The following is a 20,978-nucleotide window of genomic DNA, read 5'->3' as shown; positions in this document are numbered from 1 at the left end:
GTTGTCCTCAGTGTGAACAATTTTCCCCTCTTTTTCAGCTGGAACTTTCCCATGAGTAATTTGTGCCCATCACCCCCTGTCTTTTCCATATGGCTTCTTGTAAAAAGAGAGTAGCTGTCTTCTTCATAGTCACCCATTAAATACAGGAACATGGGGATAAGGTCTCCCCAGAGCCTTCTCTTCTCCAGGCTCAACAAGCTCAGCTCCCTCAGACTTCCCTCACATGGCTACCCAGGCCTTGGATCACCTTTGTGGCCCTTCTCCACCCTGTCCACACCTTTTTTTGTACAGTGGTACCAAAACTGAGCCCTGGATTCCAGGTGTGGCCTGGCAAGCACTGAGTGGGACAATGACATCTTGATCTCTGCTGGTGCTGCTCTTGTGGATGTAACCCAGCATCCTGTTGTCTTCAGTTGCACACTGTTCACTCGCCTTGAGTCTGTGTCCTCCCAGGATCCCCAGGTCCCTTTCCACAGAGCTGCTCTCAGACAGCAGATCCAAGCCTGTGCTGCCTTCCTGGATTTTGTTTCTCCAGGTGCCAAGATCTTATGCTTGTCCTCATTGAACTGCATACAGTTCTTGTCAGCCCACTCTTCCAGCCTGTCCAGGGCATCCTGTAGGGTAGCTCTCCATTCTAAAGTGTTCACTCCTCCACTCAGTTTGTTATTGTGAGCAAATAGTGTCAGGATACACTTGATCCCATCTTCCAGATCATTTATGAAGATAATTAAATGGTGTTGGGCCCAGTATCAATCCCTACGGATTTATCTAGGGGATCTTATTTGTATCAAAAAATGATAGAAAACTGCATTCAACCAGATCACAGTTTATCTGGGAATAAGGTTAGTTCATAAAAGTCTTTTTCCAACCTTCAAAGGTCATTCTTTAAATTTAACTACATCACTTCTCAAATATTAAAAATTACTATGGCCATAAACCTGTCCAATCTAGATGCCAGTAGCAGGCTTCATCTTACTTAGCTTTAAGTGTCTAACAGACAGTTATCTAAATCCAGGCTTTGTGTGCTCTCTTCTGCATCAATAAGAGAAAAGGTCCTTTTAGGGGAGAGTCATCTGTTACCCTCTAACGGCATGAACTCTGAACATGTCAACATCTTTTACCAGCAGCAAGCCCCAAAGACCAGCTTAACCTGAAACAGCAAATTATTAGATACCTAAACTTGTTTACAGTGCTCAGAACACTCTTAAGGTTTTACTGGATTACCTCATTTCATTTCCTTTTGTCTCCAAAGAAAAGAGCTTTCCTGTCTCTCAAAAGTACAATTGTAGCTCTTTTCTGAAGCTCTGTGCTAGATCATCTGTTTTTGTACACCAGAAGCAGGCTAGAGGAGCATGCTGGACACCAAAACATATGGTATGATGGATGCTTTGCTTCTGTCTATAGGACTCTGATAGATGCTAAAACTTTGACTATACATCTCATTCAAACTGATTAAAACTGGTGGCAACAAAGCATTCACACTCAGCAGTTGATTCTTAATTCTTAAAGCCTAAGCTTTCAACACCACTGGTCACTGCTGCAGTCAATTCCTTTAATTTTACATAAAAGACCTGTAAGATTTCTAAACTAAAAAGCTGTACAAAAGGAGTAGTAGGACCATGGCTTAAAGAAATCCACCAGGGTACGTGGTAAAGGGGGCCTAGGGTATGAGAAAACTCAGGCTCTTCAGCTAGAGCTGGTCTCAGTATTGTGGCTTCCTGGTTTTCAGCAATTAATCTCAAAAAGGACAGTGCTCTTTCATACCTTACCATTTATGGTTACAAAAGTTTTGGAATAGGGAAACTAAGTTAGTTCAGCCACAGCAAAGCGAGCCTGGAGCAGGGCAGGGAAGGAAGCTAATCCTGACATCCCCTTCAGCTCCAAGATCCACTATCCCAAGTCTGTCATGTAGCAGAAGGTTCTTCATCTAAGAAAGAAGCATTTCATCAAAACCAGTAAGTACATTTCTAAGCAACTGTTTTTTCCTGGGAGCACGCCATAGCTTCGGGGTTTGAGAAATACAGTCCTTTTGGAAGCAACAGTCTGCAGCACGACTGAGGACAACCCAGAGAGTCCACATGCTACAGCAAAGTTACCTAGTTCTCTCTTTTGTGACTGGATGCACTCTGGTATTTCTCCATAGTTATTAACAAAGATAATGCTAATATTTTCACAAATTAGGTGTCTGCAGCTCATATGAGATTTCTTTATTTTTATTAATTTTAATGGTAAATCCACCTTTACTTTTAGCAGTTTCATGGCTTTAGGTGTTCAGCATTCCTCTGGAGGCTGTGCTTGCCTGCTTCTAAACTGGATTGGAGCCAGGTGCTTGAACTTTCAGGCTGCCCTGATATCCACTCAAATTGATTTGTTCTGTGCAGCCCTGTACTGCACAGAATCCAAAATTCCAGAAGGATTCCAGAACTGCTCAAATGAGCAACAAACTTGTTCTTTTTCTTTCCTTTTTTTTCCCCTTTAAGAAGCCCCAGGTTTAACAGCTATCAGAATGACTCTAAACACCTGCACAGGTTTTGAAACAAGCTAACTGCCTTAATTCACTGTAGTGTCACATCAGGTAAAGGGTTCACTAATAAAGCAAAAGGATACAGCATATTTCATAAAGGAAATGTAGCTGTATCATGTAACACAGTCAACTGCTGCTTCAGGTTTGCGGGAGAGCTGCATGAGTGCACGGCAGGATCTTTTCTCTGCACATTCCCATTGAGGTTCATGGTCCCAGTTGCATGGGATGGATTTTAAGTAATGGGTTCTTATCAGTATGCAATGAACAAAACCAGTGGTCCCCAGCCCCAGCACCCCCAGCAAAGGCAGACCCTGTACCAGCAAGAACTGCATCTAAATGCTGGGGTAGGAAACGGTAGGCAGGGAGAGAGGAAGTGAGTGCCACAGTAGCATAACCAGTACAGAGATCCCATTTATAGATCTAAAAGTTTTGATTGCCTTGAGGTTCCCACACAAGGTACTTGTCCAATAAGCTGATAATCAAAACTATACTACTTTGCTGGCTGTGTATGTTGTCCACACAAGGTATTTTGAGAATAAACCAAGAAGACTATTAAGCTGGCACTTGACAGCATAAAACCAATCAGCTACTCTGCATGCTGAGGCAGTAGAGGCCAAAAGACTCAGGCCTGTTTCAAAACTCCTCATTGTTTTAGAGGTGCAGATGACTTGCATCACTCTTCTTGGTGTGATGTAGTATTAGCTTTTGATGCTTATCTGAAAGTTATTCCTACGTGTTCACTGGAAATTCATCATATGGTGTAGGATAAACCAGCCCCAAAAAATTAATAGCTCACTGGTCATATTTATTCCCAACCTGAATTTAGGAGAAGGATTGAGCACCCTCTATTCTGTAAGAGACAGAGGTGTATTAATCAGTGCTACTGTTCCTGCCATACCCAAGTTCAGAACAGCCTGCAGCAGCTGGACAAAAAGGTCCCATCCCAACTCACAGAGATCACAGCACTGGAAGGGCCTTGAGAGGTGGGGCAGGAGGAGGCAGAGACTTCCCACAAAGTGTCAAACATGTCTCCTAATCAAAAATGTCTATTCCCAACCTGAGCAGATGGCATTCCTCAGATTATCACCAGCAGCTGTCAACACAGTGATTATACACTGAAATTGCACAGCTAATGTACTGTATAATTTAACTAGAATGAAGAAAAAGATTAGGGAGAGGGAATATTATGAAAAGATTTGGAGCTTATATTTTCCTAGCAATTATGGAGGCAACCCACAATCTTCAGTGCAAAAGATACATTTACATTTGCTCTTAAAGGACAGACTAAAACCCATTATACACTTAACATCTTCCATTCAAATATGCTCAGACTTCCTGGGCCAATCAAGTTCTCTGCAGTGCTTCATTTTTTGAAGGTTTGATGATTTTGTCAGAGGAGTCACTAAATTTTCTCCTTCAACATCCCTCCTAATATACATTGACTGAGCTAGGAAACAGAATAGAAGAACTTTTCATCTGAAAACAAATTAACCTTTCAAACAATGGGGAGATTTCAACTGAGTGTTTTTCCATATGCAGCATTGCTTTGTCTCAAGGGACAGAAAATGCAGGATTTTCAGTGCAAGAACACAATATTGATATATGAAAGGAAAAAAAGCACACATGGGGTTTCCTTCACTGACCTGGGTCTGCTCTGAAATTAACCTGTACATTCAGGAAATAATGTCACAGATTTTTCTGGTCTTCTAAATTTTAAAGCACAAAAAAAAATGGAGCAGGGACTATGTCTTTCAGTTTTAGGGACCATATTTACAGCTAATCTGGTGCAGCAACACCACAGTGACATGAGCATCTCTGACTTACATTGTCTGGAGACCTACCGGTTATATTTAATGTTTATAGAAGCTTTCAGTGAGATATTTCACAATATCAATAATTATATGTCCTTATTCTCTTTGGAGCAGAGCAGACATCTGAACTGGGGGAGCAGAGGCACATGGAATCACCCCACACAGAGAACCAGAGTCAGGCAGCCCAGCTGGGGTCAGGATGGGGAGCACACTGCACATCATGCTGGAGAATCTCTTAGCCACTTCTGAAATTTTCCAGTTTCCACATACAAAAAACCTTATGCATCTGAAAGAGACAGTCTGACAGTTTAAGATGATTAGAAGGGATGAGCTTACTGGTACTTCTGCTGCGTATGGGGCTGACATTCAAACAGACTGATGAGACAACTACATTTCTTATTAAGCTTCTGATTAATAGTCCTACAATCCCTGTTTTCCATGTAACAAGGGGTCCAATTCCTCCACTATTCCTCAATGTCACTGGGACAGCTATGTCATTATGGCAACATTATGGAACATTTAAAACTCCAGACACTAACAGCACTAGGCCACTAGCAGTTTTGAACGAGTCACAGTGGCAACACCAATCTCTGATTTTCTATTTTCCCACAGGACTAAAGACTAATAGAATCATAGAATCTTTTGGGTTGGAAAGGACTTTAAGATCAACCAGTTCCAACCCCTGCCATGGGCAGGGACACCTCACACTAAATCACGTCACCCAAGGCTCTCTCTAACCCAGCCTTGAACACTGCCAGGGATGAAGCATTTACCACTTCTTTGTGCAACCTGTTCCAGCGCCTCACCCCTCTCACAGTAAAAGAACTTCCTTAAATCTAACCTGAACTTCCCCTGTTTAAGTCTGAACCCATCACCCCTTGTCCTAGGACTATAATCCCTGATAAGGAGTCTCTCCAACTTCCTTGCAGGCCCCCTTCAGATACTGGAAGGCTGCTAACATTGTTACTATAAGAAATTCTTGTCAACAACACAGGCTTGCACTGGTCTATCATTAGCTTCTGTGTTATAAGGAAGTGCCAATCTGGTACCACATCTTAAGGTCATTCCAGGACCAATGATGTTCCTTTATTCCATTTTCTCCCAACCAAACTGCACGGTAAGGAAAGGAGAGTCAGTTTAGTATCAACTGGTCTTACAGTGCTGTGGTGCACACTGTACCACCGCTTAAAATATTCTGGAACTCTTTGGTTGTTGGGTTGGTTGGTTTTTTGCTGTTCCTTTTCCCCCCCACAGAACCAAAAGAAACCACAGAAGTTTCCAAGGGACAGTCACTGCTGACATCCACATGGGGTACATGTGCCTCTGTGCACAGTCTTACATGAGTACACAGGCACAGCATGAGCATGCTGGCAGTGCTTAATGACACATATTTTATTTACAGCCCCATAGACCAAGAAAAGCACAATACAGCCTTATTTAAGGGCATTAATGCACATTCTGTATTAAACTCAAATGTCAGTAAGCAGGTAAGGTTCATCATAAGGCAACCTGCAATGTAAGAGGCTTCTAGCAATGCCAGTGAATTATAGATGATGATCAGGAAAACAATTCCCCTCAAAATGCTGTATGCAAAATGTACAGTGGATAGTGAAGTTTTATTTAAAGTGGAATTAAATATGGAACTGGACAAAATTCAGTATTTAAACAACAGCAACTCCCTTAACTCCTAGGGACAGCTCAGAATAGCCTTTCATTTTGATATCATGTAGCAGCAACTTCAAAACATATACTTTAAAAATTCTGTAATTAGACTCAAGTTATGCTAAATGACCAAACCTGGTTTACTGTCCATAGACAGCTATATTTTTATTGTTAATAACACTAATACTCAGATGCCATAGTAATCTAAAACCGGTAGCATTTCAGTGTTCAAATACTGTTTTTCTTAGATCAAACCGTCAAAGAGAGACACGTTTCCCAGAGAAAACCAAAACTTATAGGAAAGAAACTTTGAGATTATATTCACATTTCTCTTTAAAGAGCTGATTGTTTCTTTAGTATTTCCCCAACTCCAGTTTTACCACAATCCTGACAGCCTCTGGCAGCTGGACACCATCTTCTCTTGGTTAACCTGAAGAGCCTATTTGCTGAACTTGGCTTGTGCTTGTCTTAACACTGTGTCTAAACTTAAGTCTTGGTATTTTATTTGTTGCTTAGCTGCACACAGGCAGATTTAGGCCACAGACCATGTCATCCTGAAGGCCAGCCACTAAGGATACACTGAGAACCCACATTAAATAGCTGCACACACCTGAAGCTGAAATAATGAAAACACACCAGCTACCATACCTCACGTCCATCGTGGTCCTGCACATGAGACAGGACTGGAACTTGTTTCAGCATGTATGCAATGTCTTTTCCTTTTTTTCTTCTCCAAAAAACCCCACACAAATCTTGCTGGTTCTATCATTCACCACAGTTATGGCTTGCACCATGTTTTCCTGAATAAACAAAACTAAACACACAAATCTTCAGCTACAGCTGTCAGTGCAACAGACACTGGTGCTGGGTTGAACTTGCAGTGACTTATGGCTCATTTATATATTAATACTATCCGTCAGCCATAATGATTTTATGGCACATGGATTCACAGTAATTATTTTCAGATTCTCTTTGTCAAAGCAATATCAAGATAATTTAAATAGTATTTGGCAAAGGGGGTGGGGGAAAATGCCAAAGCTGGGGTTCAGACCCTTCACACTCCGCACTCTCCCACTAGTGCCAGCAGCTGTCCTGACTCTGTTCATGGTGAAATGACAGCAGTTTGAACTGCTGTGTTTTCTATTCCATGTTCCATGGTGCTTGATGGCATCATACTATTTCTGCCTGGAAAATGCAGCTTTCCTCAGCTATTGGATCAGACATCAAGCTTTGAGCATCCCTGACTGGACAAGGCCAAACAACATGCACGAGTCAGAAACAGGCAACTCAAATGCTAAATTTTATTACTATTTCAGCTCTTTTGAAATAAGACAACCACATTTCAGACTAACCCAGAAGAAAAGGCATTATGTAAAAAGGGTTCTACAGTGGGAAGATTTTCTTTTCATGCAGCCTTACATAGCACAATATCGCTTGCTTCAGAGAAGCACCAACACCAAATAGACTGGATCAAGGCTGAGGTCTATCATGCTTTTAACAGAACTCTGCTCAACGTAATGAGGTTTTCTTACCGCATCTCCTAGCACCCCCACAACCATACTTTTTAAAGCAAATATCAGAAAGTAAAAAAGTTGCTTTTTTATTACTGGTAATAAACACAGCAACTTTCTTATCAATTCTAATTTTTTTTACAAAACCAGGACTGTTCCTCTGTGGGGTAAGTTACATTCCAGAAGCTGGTCACACAACTGTAGCCAATCCTAACCATATTTTCCCTCTCCTTTTTGTCCTTTTATTTTACATGAGGTCGTTCAGGTTCCACAGCATTAAAATCATGTTGGGAAAAAAGTTGGTGACTGCCCAGAAGCGAGGGGAGACAAGAGCCCTGTGCCTGGGGCTGGGAATGGTCGCGTGCTCCATGATGATGTGCTTCTTTATTGGGATCACCATTGTGCCATTCTACACTAAAAGGTAATATCAGCCATTTCTTATGAATACAAAGCTATTTATTTTCCTCTCAGCAGCAAATAGAGTTATTAGAACAGTGCTAAAATGCATGTTAGCACATTGGACAACATGTTCTTGGGATGCTCATAAGAACTTGAGGCAGAAGAAAAGAGAAAGGAAAAAGTGAACCAAGAAGTCAGGAGGCATTGGCAGCTAAGCACAAGAAAGAGGGATAGAATGAGAACAGTTCAATAAAACTAAAAAGAAACTTCAGCAGCAGAAGCCATGATAAAATTGTTCAGTTAAGAATCTGTACCTTGCTTCCAGCTCAAGCATAGTGAGAAACTGGCACCTCCAGAAGCAAAGTCGGCTGCAGCAAGTGTTGCAGAACACAATGGCTGTGCAAGAAATTACACTTATCCATGCTTGTATTTCATTTTGCAAGCTCTGCTTCCACACACACAATCAATTTGCAAAAACCAAAGTAAGATGAAGAGTGCAGCTCCAGTTTTCACATCTGAAGTTTTGATAGAGAAAGCAAGTACATCACCTCATTCTTCTTGCTAAGAGCACTTTTAAGCTCAAAAATGTTTTAAAAATATTATCTTTAAAACACAGTAATTCACATTTTATTTATTTTCCAGCCTCCTGATTACATTACAAAAGACATTTGCATGTGAAAAGATGAGTTTCCTAAGAACTGGAATGAGAGTATTTCTTTACTTTTTTGCCACCAAAGTGTATCACTGGAAGCAAAAGCTTGCTATGTTATCAGTAATAAAAGAGTAATTCTTGAGAAAAAGGGATAAGTAACAGCAAGAAATGAGCTTTTGCCAGGCAAAATCCTGCTACTTATTCATGCAGAAAACATCTGTATAATAAAGAAGGGAAAGAACAAGGGAATTGATCTGAGTTCTGAGAATTATTGAGTGAAATTAGTCAAAATAATCCCAAGGCATCCAGCATATGCACTTCCAGATATTTACTACCACATATTCAAGTCCATAGGGGTTTTTATTTCCTGAATAACACTTGAAGCTGGTTACAGATAGGGTTAGAGCCTAACCTCAAACCGCTGAATGTTTGACAAATGACTGCAGGAGCTTTCCTACCTTGTTTCCCCACTTTGCTTCCCCATGGCTGGACCCAGAGCAGGGCTGCCATCCATCTGGGATGGGTAGAGCTCACCAGCCCCAGCCACCCTGGTCACTGCTGGCAGACAGCACAGGCAGGGCCACCTTCAGCACAGAACTCAGAACCTATGCTGCTAACACAATTAAAAGCCTACCTTTTGTTTTGTCTTTGTAGTGTTTGGACAACAGAAACTATGTGCAAAGTACTCAAAGCCAACATCAAGGACAAAGTTCTCTGCCCAGATGGGGAAGGATCAGAGGATGAGGATATCTTTCCTTATCCCTGTCTACAGGTGTGGGTTAATCTGACAGCCTCGGGGCAGGAGGTTATGCTGTATCAGACTGAAGATACACTGGAAAGAAACCCTAAGGTACTTGCAACACAGATGGAATAATCACTCTGCTGCTAACACCTCTGAGAATTGTTTTTAAACCAAGCAGTAAAATAAGAGTAGGAGGTTTTTATCTTTTACAATGTCTGTGCTCAAACCAAGGCATTTTTAAAACATACTAGAAATTACAGTTTGGGGTTTTGAACACTTCATAAAACATTAAGTTAATACTTGCTAAGGAATTACATCAACTAAACAGGAGTATTTAACATTTATGAACACGTAGAAATATGCAAGTCTCCAAGTTGAAGACCAAGGGTAAGAAGAAGGTAAAAAATCCCAGTTTTACTTCCATTTTAGGTGTGCAATATGAAGCAGGGAATAAAGATGAAATGAGGCTTCTGTTGGGAATATGATGCACATTTTAGACTAAGCAGAAACTAATCAGTGGCTTTGAAAAATGTCTTCGGTTTGGTCTGCAGCTGTTTCTGGCCAGTACGACAGCAGAAACACGGAGTCATGGATTAGGCAGTGGTGCTGTAGGAAGCACCGATATAATGCAGATGTTGGGTACTGCAGTAGAGGCCACCTGGTCAGCAGTTTTAGGGATCTCTTCCCCAGAGGAAGAGTGCAGACTATTGGCTTTAGAAGTATGATTAGGGAAGGAGGAAGTAGGATGTTATCCCTCTGTTCCTGTCAGTGTTTCTTCTCAGGTATCTGTGTAGAGCTCAGTATTTTTAGGCTTGCTCCTCACAGCTAGAAGTGCTCCTACAGGTGCACTGTCCCAAGGAAGGTCAGGTTCAGTTCAGTTCCAAAGCCATGGGTATTTTAAGGACTTATTCCAGCTCAACACTCCCTTATGGGGCACAAAATGAAATTCAGATCTTGGATGCCCAAGACTGCAGCACTTTCAGAATCCAAACCAAGCATGCTCAGACTACAAACACTCATATTCTTAAAGAAATTATAAAGAGTTTCACAAGTCCCAATCTTATAGCATAAACAACTTAAGCTGACGAGAACTTTGCTGGCTAATGCCTGTCTCAGGAAAAGCTACATATAATGAAGTAGCCAAGCAAAAATTATCCACTGTGCATTGAAACAAGAGTGGCCTTCACTGCCAGAGGAGGCAATTTGCTGATTTCCTGCCTGCTGTTTGCATTACTGCAAGTACAAGCCTCCCGGTCAGGAGCCATTCCCTTTCTGTCTTGTCGAGGTTCCAGCTCCAGACATCTTAGCACTGTTATCTATGTAAAATGGCAGAAAAGAACCCGTTATGAACAAGTGACAAGAATGAGTGCTTTAAAGTCTAATAGTGTTTCCACTGAAGACTAAGTAACAGCATTACCATGACAGGTCAAAATAGTTCTGTGTTACAAGGACAAGCAGGAAGCCTGCAACAGCCCTGCTGTTCTCGTATGTTTCTATTAGTTACATCCAGAGGTGCACAGTGAAGCAGATTGGTTTCCCTGCACACTGGCAAGCTAGTCTGGATGTCTGCACAACTAACATCTGCTGTGGTGGTGCCTCACTCCTCTGCTGCGATTCAAGCTTGGCACTGTAATAATAAAGTGACAGTCTCAAAGGCTGTTGTTCTATTTTGAGCTCATATGTATTGCTAGTTTCTAACAACATGACTTCAACCTGTAAGTCTGCAGACTGGGGGCATAGACACGCTGACAGAAGCAGGAAAGCATGGCAAATGGTTTATGGACATGAGGTAACTAAGACAATGCTAGCCAAACAAGAGATGCTTTTGCCAGCATGTTTGTTGCACTCAATCTGACTTAACTCCAAGCTTTGTGTTAGAATATCCATTATAATGAATCACCTTGATTTCTTATTTCAGTGCTCGTATGTCCCAGGCAAGTCAGAGAACTCTAAAGAAGTTAAAGCACGAATAGAAACAATTGCAAGCAATTTCAAGAAGTACCAGACTTTTCCGTGCTACTATGACCCAGGAGGAACTCAGCCCAATGTCATTCTAAGCAGACTTTATCCCCCCAGAGGCCTCCTCTTTGCTTTCCTTTGGCCCACACTCATGTTTACAGGTGGATGTCTGATTATTGTGCTGGTAAAAATTAGTCAGTATGTTTCTGTTCTTTCTGCTTGGCAGTAGAAAATAAATACCTGGCATAGATTGATGTAAGATGTTAAAGTGCCTTTGTTCTGCCTGTCTAACAGCATTTTGTAACTTTACTATACTAGGGTTCAATTCAAGTGCAGGTATTATGGAAAACTGAATGACACCCACTATGAATGGCAATCCATTACATGAAGTCAAAATACAAAACCAGTTCCCAGGAATGCCTGAAAATACCTCATAAGAATACACAGACTGAGTTACTACCTATTATTTCCTTGGGCTTTCTGAGGTACAGCTGCTTTACAGAGCTACAACTCAAGTTTACTACTAAGCACTTGTTCCACATTTTAGACAGGGTCCTAATTTTGAGACCAGATCCATACACATCATTATTGGCACACACACCTCTTATGGGCTTCATTACTCGTACAGTGTGTATTCAAGTGTATTCACTTTTTTCTGTCAAGAAAAGAGGGGGTTTATGGTCAAAAGTGATACTTGCTATCATGGATATCTCTGCTTTCAGGAAAGAAGAGGTGGGAAATGACCCAAAAACTAGATATACACACACAGATACTGCGAAGTTTGCACTCTGAACATCTAAACCCAGTTGTATGTAATTAAATATATGCTCAAATTATACAGTAAAGAAGGTTACCTTTGTATTTAACTCAAATCTTAGCCTTGCTTTTCTTTTAAAAAAGGGATACCACTCCAGAAAGGCTACCAGCTTGCCATTAGAATACATCATAAACTTGTTTAGGATGGGAAATTACAATATAAAGAACATTATTATGTAGTAGAAAACATCCATGATGTCTTACTAAATACAATAACCTAACCACAGAAGTTTGCATGCTTAGCACACAGGTATTTCACAATAGATACATGTTTGTTTCAAACACCAGGACTATTAGGAATGATCTGAAGCACATACAGACACATTTTATGTTCTCTGAAAATAACTGTTTTTCTCAGCCAATTTTCAAATTGATACAGGAGAAACACAGGATAATTCCAAGCTTTGTATTAGAGTATCCATTATAATGAATCACCTTGATATCTTATTTCAGTGTTCGTATGTCCCAGGCGAGTCAGAGAACTCTAAAGAAGTTAAAGCACAAACAGAAACAACTGCGAACAGTTTCAAGAAGTATGCAGTATGTGACTAGCACTCTGGACACAGTTAACACAGCAGGCAGCTGAAGCTGTTCTAAAGGTGTGCTCAATTACTCTTGAGCTTCTGTAAACGTTTTTCTCTTTCCATCTGCAGAAGTTGTAATCCACTCAGGGGTGAAGTTTTAATAACACTCTCTACACATCTTACAGCAGCACACAAGGAGCCTACAGAGGCTTTAGGGGGTTTTGCTCCCTTTTTTAAATCAAGTCTACAATAAATCTGATAAATAAAATGGTATTTTTCTCATATCCAGCAAAACACTTCCTATGAGAAGTGCTCCAATACAAGCAGCGACCATTGCAGTAACAGATGTAGACAACTCATGTCTCAAGGCAGGGTAGATGACCAAGGTATGTATCACAGCATTGTATCTCCTGCTGGGGGAGAGAAGTGGCAGTACAAGCAGCTGCTGCTGGAATTCACAGTTGAAATCTGTTTGACTGCACATACCTTTCACCAGCATTGATGCTTAGTAATAGTGCTTGAGTTAACTGGAACATGCAAGGAACATAGGAAGAATGAGGACAGATTTCAGACCCTGATGTTGTGCAAGCCCTTCATATGTATATATAAATAATATTGTTTTGCTGAAACTATCAAAAGGGCACAGACTCTCAGGAGTACTTTTGCATCTTGATGCCAAGTAAGGCTTGGATGTGGTGATTCTCCTGTTGGAAACTAAGAGAGGACTAAAGATCCAGCACTATTCTTAAGGGAACCAGGATTTCTCCTAGGAAAACCGAACTCCACAGCTGCAAAAGGGTGTAAAATAGCACCTGTCCCATGAATGGGAAGCTATTTGTATGGATTTGGCTTTCAGTAGTTTTTATTAAGACCATCTTTCCCTAACTTAGATGGGGTCACAACAGTGGCAACTGAAGAGGAATCTGTGGGACAATGATTTGCTAAGAAGCCACCTGTGAGTCACCAGGATGTTCTTCATACACATAAACAGAAGCAGGCACCTTCTGGTACCTCTGACAATCCTGATTTCATTATCCTGCTATCTGGTGCTAGTTTTATTACCTGATCCTCAAATCAGCAACAGGGCAGTTTACATAGAGAAGACCCTGGTCCCTAGGTCCCTCACTCATTGTATAAGCCCACTGTACTTGACAACCAAATACCTTTCAGAGTAACTGGTACTCTCTCCTTAGTTTTGGAGGGGTTGGTATGGAAGTTTCACTGATTGTTTGTTTTGGTTCTTTTTTTATTTATTTATGTCAGTAAGGAAATGAGAAATAAAATCAATTTGGGGTCTCTAGACTGCTCCCTATTCAGATGCCATACAAAACAAGTCAGATATTTTACCTCTGGCAATTTCCACGCTAGAAAAAAAACCCTCAGTATTTAGGGTTAACTGTAAGACTCGAAATGTGCAAGCTGGCTTGAGGATAGAAAATGTAGTAATACAGGGAAAATAGTTCTAAATATTAGAGGCAACTATCTTTTATGAGAGAGCTGGAGTTGTTCAGTCTGGAGAAAAGGTGGCTCTGCAAAAGCCTTAGAGTAGCTCACAGTGCCTAAAGGGGCTACAAGAAACCTGGAGAGGAGCTCCGGACAAGGAAGGGCCTGTAGGGACAGGACAGGAGGAATGGCTTTAACCTGACAGAGGGGAGATTCATTGCTCTTAGGCAGAAGTTCTTCCCTGTGAGGGTGCTGAGGCGCTGGCACAGGATGCCCAGAGAAGCTGTGGCTGCCCCATCCCTGGCAGTGTTCAAGGCCAGGCTGGACACAGGGGCTTGGAGCAGCTGCTCCAGTGGAAGGTGTCCCTGTCTGTGGCAGGGGTTGGAGCTGGATGAGCTTTAAGGTCCTTTCCAACACAAACCAGTCCAGGATTCTACTTCTTACTGCTTGTAATTCCAGGCAGATTTCCAGGAAGTCTCAGCAGGACAGGTAAGTTATTCTGCATTCAGCACCAAAAGCAAGGAGTGAACTTGAAAATACTTCGACTTCAGCATAAAGATAGCACAAGATTAATATTACAGACTGGGGGTAAGGCAGAGAGTTAATTGTAAGGCTCCATCTCTTCAGTCAAGGATGTCTACCACACTTGGAGCAAGACAACCTGAATGAAATAAAAGCTCAGTACAACCAAATTCAAACCCATTCTTCTTTAAACTCTTTGAATGTCTTTAAACAACTTCATTCCTATGCTTTAAAGCCTAATGGGACAGCACAAGTTATTGGAGAGGTGTCTCCAAAAGAAACTGAACAGAGGTTGGTGTTTGATACACCCATTGGTTTATAGCTTGCTAAAGCTCTGCAGAGATTTTTTCTCTGCAGGAACATTTCAGAACATTAGAAATGCTTATTTGTAAGGTACATAGGAAGGAAAACATCTTTTGAGAAAGTCCTTTCAATAATCACGCGCCCCATAGTCAATGGGGCTGTCAGCTGCAGCAGCCTGAAGCCGTCGCACCAGAATGCAAGCCTAGGCTACAGAAAATAACTACAATCTCTTGGCTCATCAAATAGTTGCAATGAACAAACGTCTCCAAGTAATTATTCTTATGCTTTGTAGATTGGCAGAAAGATAATGAATGGACAAGCCTCATAACTGAGTTACTCTCTGATCTGAGGGGAGGAAATCCCACAGCCATGGCTGGATTTTGCATACACCGAATAATGTGAAGCCTGTCCCTACTGCAACCTATAGAATACGCAGTTAGGATTACACATACAGTGTGGGTAAATAAACTCTGTGGCCTGTTTAGAGTTTTGACACCACAAGTTTTTCTTTTACTGCACTTTTTAAGAGCATATTAAACTTGTTACATAGAGATAATGTTGTTTGAGTAAAAGTTTGCTGCCTTTATTCACACATACTGTTGGGTTTTTTCTATGACCCTGAAGCCAGTGACAGAAGCAGAAGAACCAGCATTCTTTTATCTGTATCTGTCAGTGTCTGGGAAACCAGAGAGTTACAACTGCCAAACCTGTTTGCCTAACCAAAGGAGAATCCAACTCCTGAAGGTGAGGAAACTGAGGTGATTCACCACAGACAGAGATCAGAGATCCCTCTTTCTTCTTCTCTGATCTTATTGCATCAAAATCTTTGCCTTGAACTTGGCATAAAAGAACAGCTAGCCCATTAAAAGAACACTTGCACAGTTGTTTTGGGGGCTGTGGGGTTTGTTTCTGTAAGACTTCTACAAATGCACATTTATCAGACTGTGACAAAAAATATTAAACCACTGTGAGAAATGCTCTGTGAAGCAATTCATTCCAAATACAGCACTGAGGCACCTGCACAAAGATATACATTGATAGCAGCAGTAAAACAGCTTTTAGAAGTTTTAATCTGCCTTTCCACAGATAAGAAAAATCGAAGTCTCCATTGTTCCATTTATAGCTACTGATGTTCCTCTCTACAGCCACTGAAATGGTTCTTCATGCCTCACTTGTGAGCAGGAAATAATTCATTGCTTTCTCAACCACTTTCAGTAGAGCAATGAAATAGCACCAATGAAGAGAACTCCTAAAGGTGTTAAAAATGATATAATCCATCAGATCATCTGAACTTGAATTACCTACCATTTACTCTTCAAATGTAGCATGTTAATGTGGAGATTCAACACACAATGAGCAAAGTCAAGTACACCACCACCCATTAAGGAAAGAACTTGGAGTCCTTTGTGGTCAGGTAAAAGCACTATCTATCGTTTGATTCTTGCCTAAAGAACTCCACACAAGGTTAAACTTTAGAATGGAAGAATCAAGTTGTCATAGCAGGACTGAGGTTATGGAGCTATGCTGCAGTGTCCTGCCTGCATCCATAGGGCATCCCCAACTTCCCAATATTCTTGCAGTGTATTCTGGGACAGATTAACTGGCCTGACAAAACAAGACAGCATTGCCCAACCAAACGTAATGGTTCCTGGAAGCTTCTAGTCTATAAAGTTGTAACAGTGTGCACTCGTGAGTCTTTCCAGAGCAACAGAACACATTGCCAACATTACTCAAGTAAACACCCGGTGCAGGCTTAGGAACCCACTTATATGATGTGGCTTTATTCCCCTCAAAATGGGCACACTAGTGGTCCTCGTGCATTTTCTGCTTAAACACAGTTCTTTAAGTGTGCCCCACTGTCTGTGCTTTAAAGGACCTCTTGGCTTTGGTCTTGGGGTAGTAGCATTATCAGAAGATTGGGTCTGCCACTGGAGGTGAGGAAAGCACAGATGTGAGGCACATACATAAGCTGCCCAATGCTGTGGCTCAACCTGCAGCATTCTGACCACCAGCTTAGGAAAAGCCATCCCTTTTACAAGACAGTGATGAGAAATACCAGTGCTAACAGTGCTGTTACTACTGATTTCAGCAGAAGAATCAAGTATTGAATTGACTCATGGATGACTCATTGACTCAGTGGCAGCTTCAGACCAGGGCTCTGAGTGACACCTCATTTTTACCATAGCTCAAGGAGGCATTGGAAGAAGATGATGAAATTCCAGCCTTTGTCACATCTACTTCCTAGAAGTAACACACCACACTGGGTTCAGAAAACCACAAAACTGTTTAGTCTTTTTAATAGTTAAAATATCAGTTGCTTTTCCAGGCATTAAAGTATGCAGTATATAACTAGCAATAGGGAAATCTGCAAATGGAAGGGAGATTAGAAACGGATACAGATTACACTGAACTGGTGAGACAGACCAAAGCTGAGAAGAGGATTTAAGGCAATGGCGTCAAGACACTGTTGGGATAATATCACACTATTAGTCTCATATGTGAGTCTTAATGTGAGAAGATAAAACCCAGATGCTTTACTGGTAAATATTACTGTAGGATAAATGAATTAATGTAAGGAGAATTAGCAACATACTCGAGTTATGGATTGTGTTGAAAAAGCCAAAGCATTATGAATTTGTTTCAGAATGACAGGTATTAGGATTTCTTAAAGTTATTGGAAAATCCTTAATATTTCAGTTAGTACTAAAGAATAGCTGAAATACATTTAACGGCAGCAAACATACCTCACCCCATGACAAAACTGTGTTGTTTTGTGGTGCTTTTTCCCCATTCTCCACACAACACTGTGCCTAAGAAGCAGCTGCTTTCAAAAGCATGAAAAGATTTTGCCTGGACTAAAGAGCGCATGAGCACTGTAGAGGTTCTGGAAATCTTCAACAGAAACACAAGAAGCATAGTCCTGACCTTAAAGCTCACCTAACACCTCCACTAATACATTCAGTCTTAGAAAGGGGCTCTCTCGTGGCTGAAAACAAGTACTGCACAAATCTGTCGGAAGAACCCAAAATACAAATTGGAAATAGAAGAGCCTTTTAAAAAGAAAAGAACGAAAAAAATTACTTAAAAAAACCCAAACCACACACACACAAAAAAAAACCTCAAAAAAAGGCAAAAAAAAAAAAACCCAAACCCCACTACTATTGATATTTGTGGATGAATGTTTTAGGAATAGACAATTTAGGAGGGTTTAAAGCATGTTGTGAAAGAAATCAGCAAGTTCCCTCTGCACAGGAGGAGCCAAGTCCCAGACTGCCCTCTGGAAAGATGTGGCTGTAAGCATGGGACACCAGCTCCATCTTCCTCAGTCCCTAGCCACTTCAAAAGAGGGATGAGTATGAGGAGCTCCTGTAGTCTCACAGCCTCTTTAAAAGTTCTGCAAATGGATCAATACAGAAAGCCTGAACCCAGGTGGTAACTCACTGGAAAGCAGGATTGTTTTACAGTTATGACTAAAACCCTACAGTTGCTGATTTAGAACAAAATTAACAACATGCTTCTTCCTTTATTTTATATTCTGAAAAGCAGCACTGTTTAGGTTCGCAGTTGCACAGAATTTATCTACATGGAAAAGCAGCAAATCACCCACTCAGCTGACATCTAAAGTCTCTCAGACAGTGTTGAGAACAAGTATTTTATACAGCTATTAAATATCAAGACTCTACAGGAAAATAGTTTATAAAAATATTAAATTTCAAGACTCAAACTGATGACACTTCATGATCTCAAATCATAGCAATGTACAGGAATATACATATGCATATTAAGATTAGAAGAATTATATCTCAGAGGATAAAAATGAATTCAAAATGAGAAGAATCCACAAAGTGTAACTCTGTTGCCTGTCTTCTCAACTCAATCTAATTCCATGTCAAAAGCAGACACTGGCACCTGACTGCAGTAGTCAGAAATGCAAATTCAGAAGTTAAGGATTTATCTGGCTGCAAAACATGTAGGTACAGCTGTAAAAATTAGCAGATGCTTTTCCAGCGTTCAAGAGCTAAGTGACTAAAAGGCACTATTAATTCCATGAGATCATTCCTGCATCTCACTATGGTTGAAACAATTCCATACAGGAGATCATTTAGCCTTTAGCGGGCTACATCTGTTTCAGATTTCACAGTAGCTGGATATAGAAGCAGAACTGGTGCCTGCCTAAGATGCTGCCGCAGCAGGCTGTTCTTTCTCCCAAGTACTACCCAAGGGGGACTATATCCTAACACTATTTAGAAACAAGTTTGCAGCAGAATGAGAACAGCTGAAAAGCAGAACAATAGATTAACTGTGCTGAAAGTGGCACAGTTTAGGGGAAAATAACCCAAAACAAACACAAAACCAAATGAAAACAAAACAAAACATCTCCCAACCTCAAGCAAACACTAAACACATCAACAAAATCAAAACCTCCTAAACTCAGCAACGTAAACCCACCAGGCAGCTCACCATGTTAGCCTAAGAAAACACACATAACCACTGCAATGGTTATATGAGGTGCTTTACTGCAGCTCTGGGAAACTAGGGGCACGCACTCAAATCTGGCTTCAACTTCATCACATCGCGTTCACAATTTATACATTAAAAGTTTCGCAGTTAATGCATATTCAACATAGGTTGCTACATCAACTAATACATATGCATCAGGGATTGCCTCATCAGTCCATTATGACATCAGCCTCTTCTGCGTTTGCGCACCCCCCTCTGGTGGTCATCCTGAAAAAGTAAGGAGTCTTCCTCGGATGAATTAAGAAGTCTTCCTCACTCTGTCCTTTTCACCTTTCAGGTCTCAACTGTTATGTGGACGTCAGCATTCTCTTACCTTCACTTGACTACTTATGGTATGTCCTTTTTGGACATCCAGATTTCCTAATCATGGATTTATTCGTGTCTTCGCTTTAGCCTCAACATCTCTACACTGCAGTCCTGCATCCTGCTTTTTTACCTTTTCTTTACAATGTTTACTTCCCTACAGCAGTTCTTATCTAACTTCCTCAAGGAGCCCCACAGTATATTCTTTCCCACACTCCCCTTACCATATACAGAACAGCAAAGCCACAACATTTCCAATACATAAAGGCCTTCTATTGATTTACAACCTTTCAAATATAACCGTTTTTATCACTCTGTATGATTATTTTTAACATAAAATTTCACCCTTTTCTAACAACCAGATGCTCTCTCTACACAATCACTGACAAGCTGGGGACAAGGGTAAAAATATGAAAGTAAAATGATCATTCATAAGATGACCAGAAAAAAAAGTATTCTGGAAAACTAGTTCTAAGAGCTCAAATATCACCAAAAGAAGGAAAAACTATTTCCACCTCCCTCCTGGACTACTACTAAGTTTTGTATGATACTGAGTACTAACTCTATAAAGATGTACAGAGCTTTCATGCTCCTGCTCCAAATTTCTGTCAATTTACCTCATCGAGTGTGAAAAAGAAGAGTCCCCAGCTCCATACACCTAATGAGAGTAATACAGCGCTAGATCCAGCTGTTAGCAGATCAGGGTGACACGTTTAAATAGACTGTTTTAAAGTGGACTTTGAACAGCAGTTTCAACTGCATGCTATTTCCTTACTTTGGTTATCAAGTGACAGGTACAGTAGTTTCAAAGCAAAAAGTAGATAAAGCAGCACTGCATCTCCCGTTTCCAACCCTCGCACCAGGGATGTTTGCTAATGTAAGGGTAAGAGGGCATGGGGGTGCTTGTTTTGTTGTGGGGTGTTGAGTGTTTGATTTCTGACAAACACTGACTAGCTGAAGGATAGATTGGGTTTGGGTGGGCAGAGAATAGGGAAGAGTAAATCGTTCCAGAACTGGGTTGACTCTCAAACAGCTGGACTTTTTCATTACTTATTCTATTATCTTGCTCTTGCAGAAAGGCTGGTTGGCCCGTACACACCATGTTACAAACACAAAATTGCCCTTCCCAAATTCCCCGTTCTCAGAAATAAATTCCAACAGCTAAAAGATTGCAGAGATTTAGCCCTCAATAGGGATTTTCATCAAGCAATATGAATTCAATCATGTCTGACTTATCTAAACACTTTTTAGCCGTTATTCCCATCTGTGCTTCTCTTTCCTTGTGG

At 40.9% G+C, this 20,978-nt stretch overlaps 1 protein-coding gene across 2 annotated transcripts; it reads left to right on the top strand.

The window, feature by feature from the left end:
* Positions 1 to 1,820: 1,820 nt before the first annotated feature.
* Positions 1,821 to 11,514, top strand: KCNMB1 (potassium calcium-activated channel subfamily M regulatory beta subunit 1). 2 transcript variants are annotated; one of them, XM_031042241.2, is made up of 4 exons: positions 1,821 to 1,955; positions 7,765 to 7,929; positions 9,214 to 9,409; positions 11,220 to 11,514. In XM_031042241.2, the coding sequence occupies exons 2-4, from the start codon at positions 7,793 to 7,795 to the stop codon at positions 11,487 to 11,489; spliced, it is 603 nt and encodes a 200-aa protein (XP_030898101.1). In that variant the 5' UTR covers positions 1,821 to 1,955; positions 7,765 to 7,792; the 3' UTR covers positions 11,490 to 11,514. The 2 variants fall into 2 exon arrangements, with proteins under 2 accessions (XP_030898101.1, XP_005141498.1); XM_005141441.3 differs by having other exon boundaries at positions 1,830 to 1,955; positions 7,774 to 7,929.
* Positions 11,515 to 20,978: the final 9,464 nt, after the last annotated feature.

The sequence above is a fragment of the Melopsittacus undulatus genome, chromosome 10, assembly GCF_012275295.1.
Source record: "Melopsittacus undulatus isolate bMelUnd1 chromosome 10, bMelUnd1.mat.Z, whole genome shotgun sequence".
NCBI classification, from domain to species: Eukaryota; Metazoa; Chordata; class Aves; order Psittaciformes; family Psittaculidae; genus Melopsittacus; species Melopsittacus undulatus.
This window is presented reverse-complemented; position numbering and strand designations above follow the sequence as displayed.

Excerpts from the sequence above, each read along its gene's own strand:
- KCNMB1 (XM_031042241.2), top strand. The coding sequence starts at position 7,793 with ATGTTGGGAAAAAAGTTGGTGACTGCCCAGAAGCGAGGGGAGACAAGA. Across the intron at positions 7,930-9,213 it reads GTGCCATTCTACACTAAAAG|TGTTTGGACAACAGAAACTA; the intron begins GTAATATCAGCC and ends TTGTCTTTGTAG. Across the intron at positions 9,410-11,219 it reads CACTGGAAAGAAACCCTAAG|TGCTCGTATGTCCCAGGCAA; the intron begins GTACTTGCAACA and ends TTCTTATTTCAG.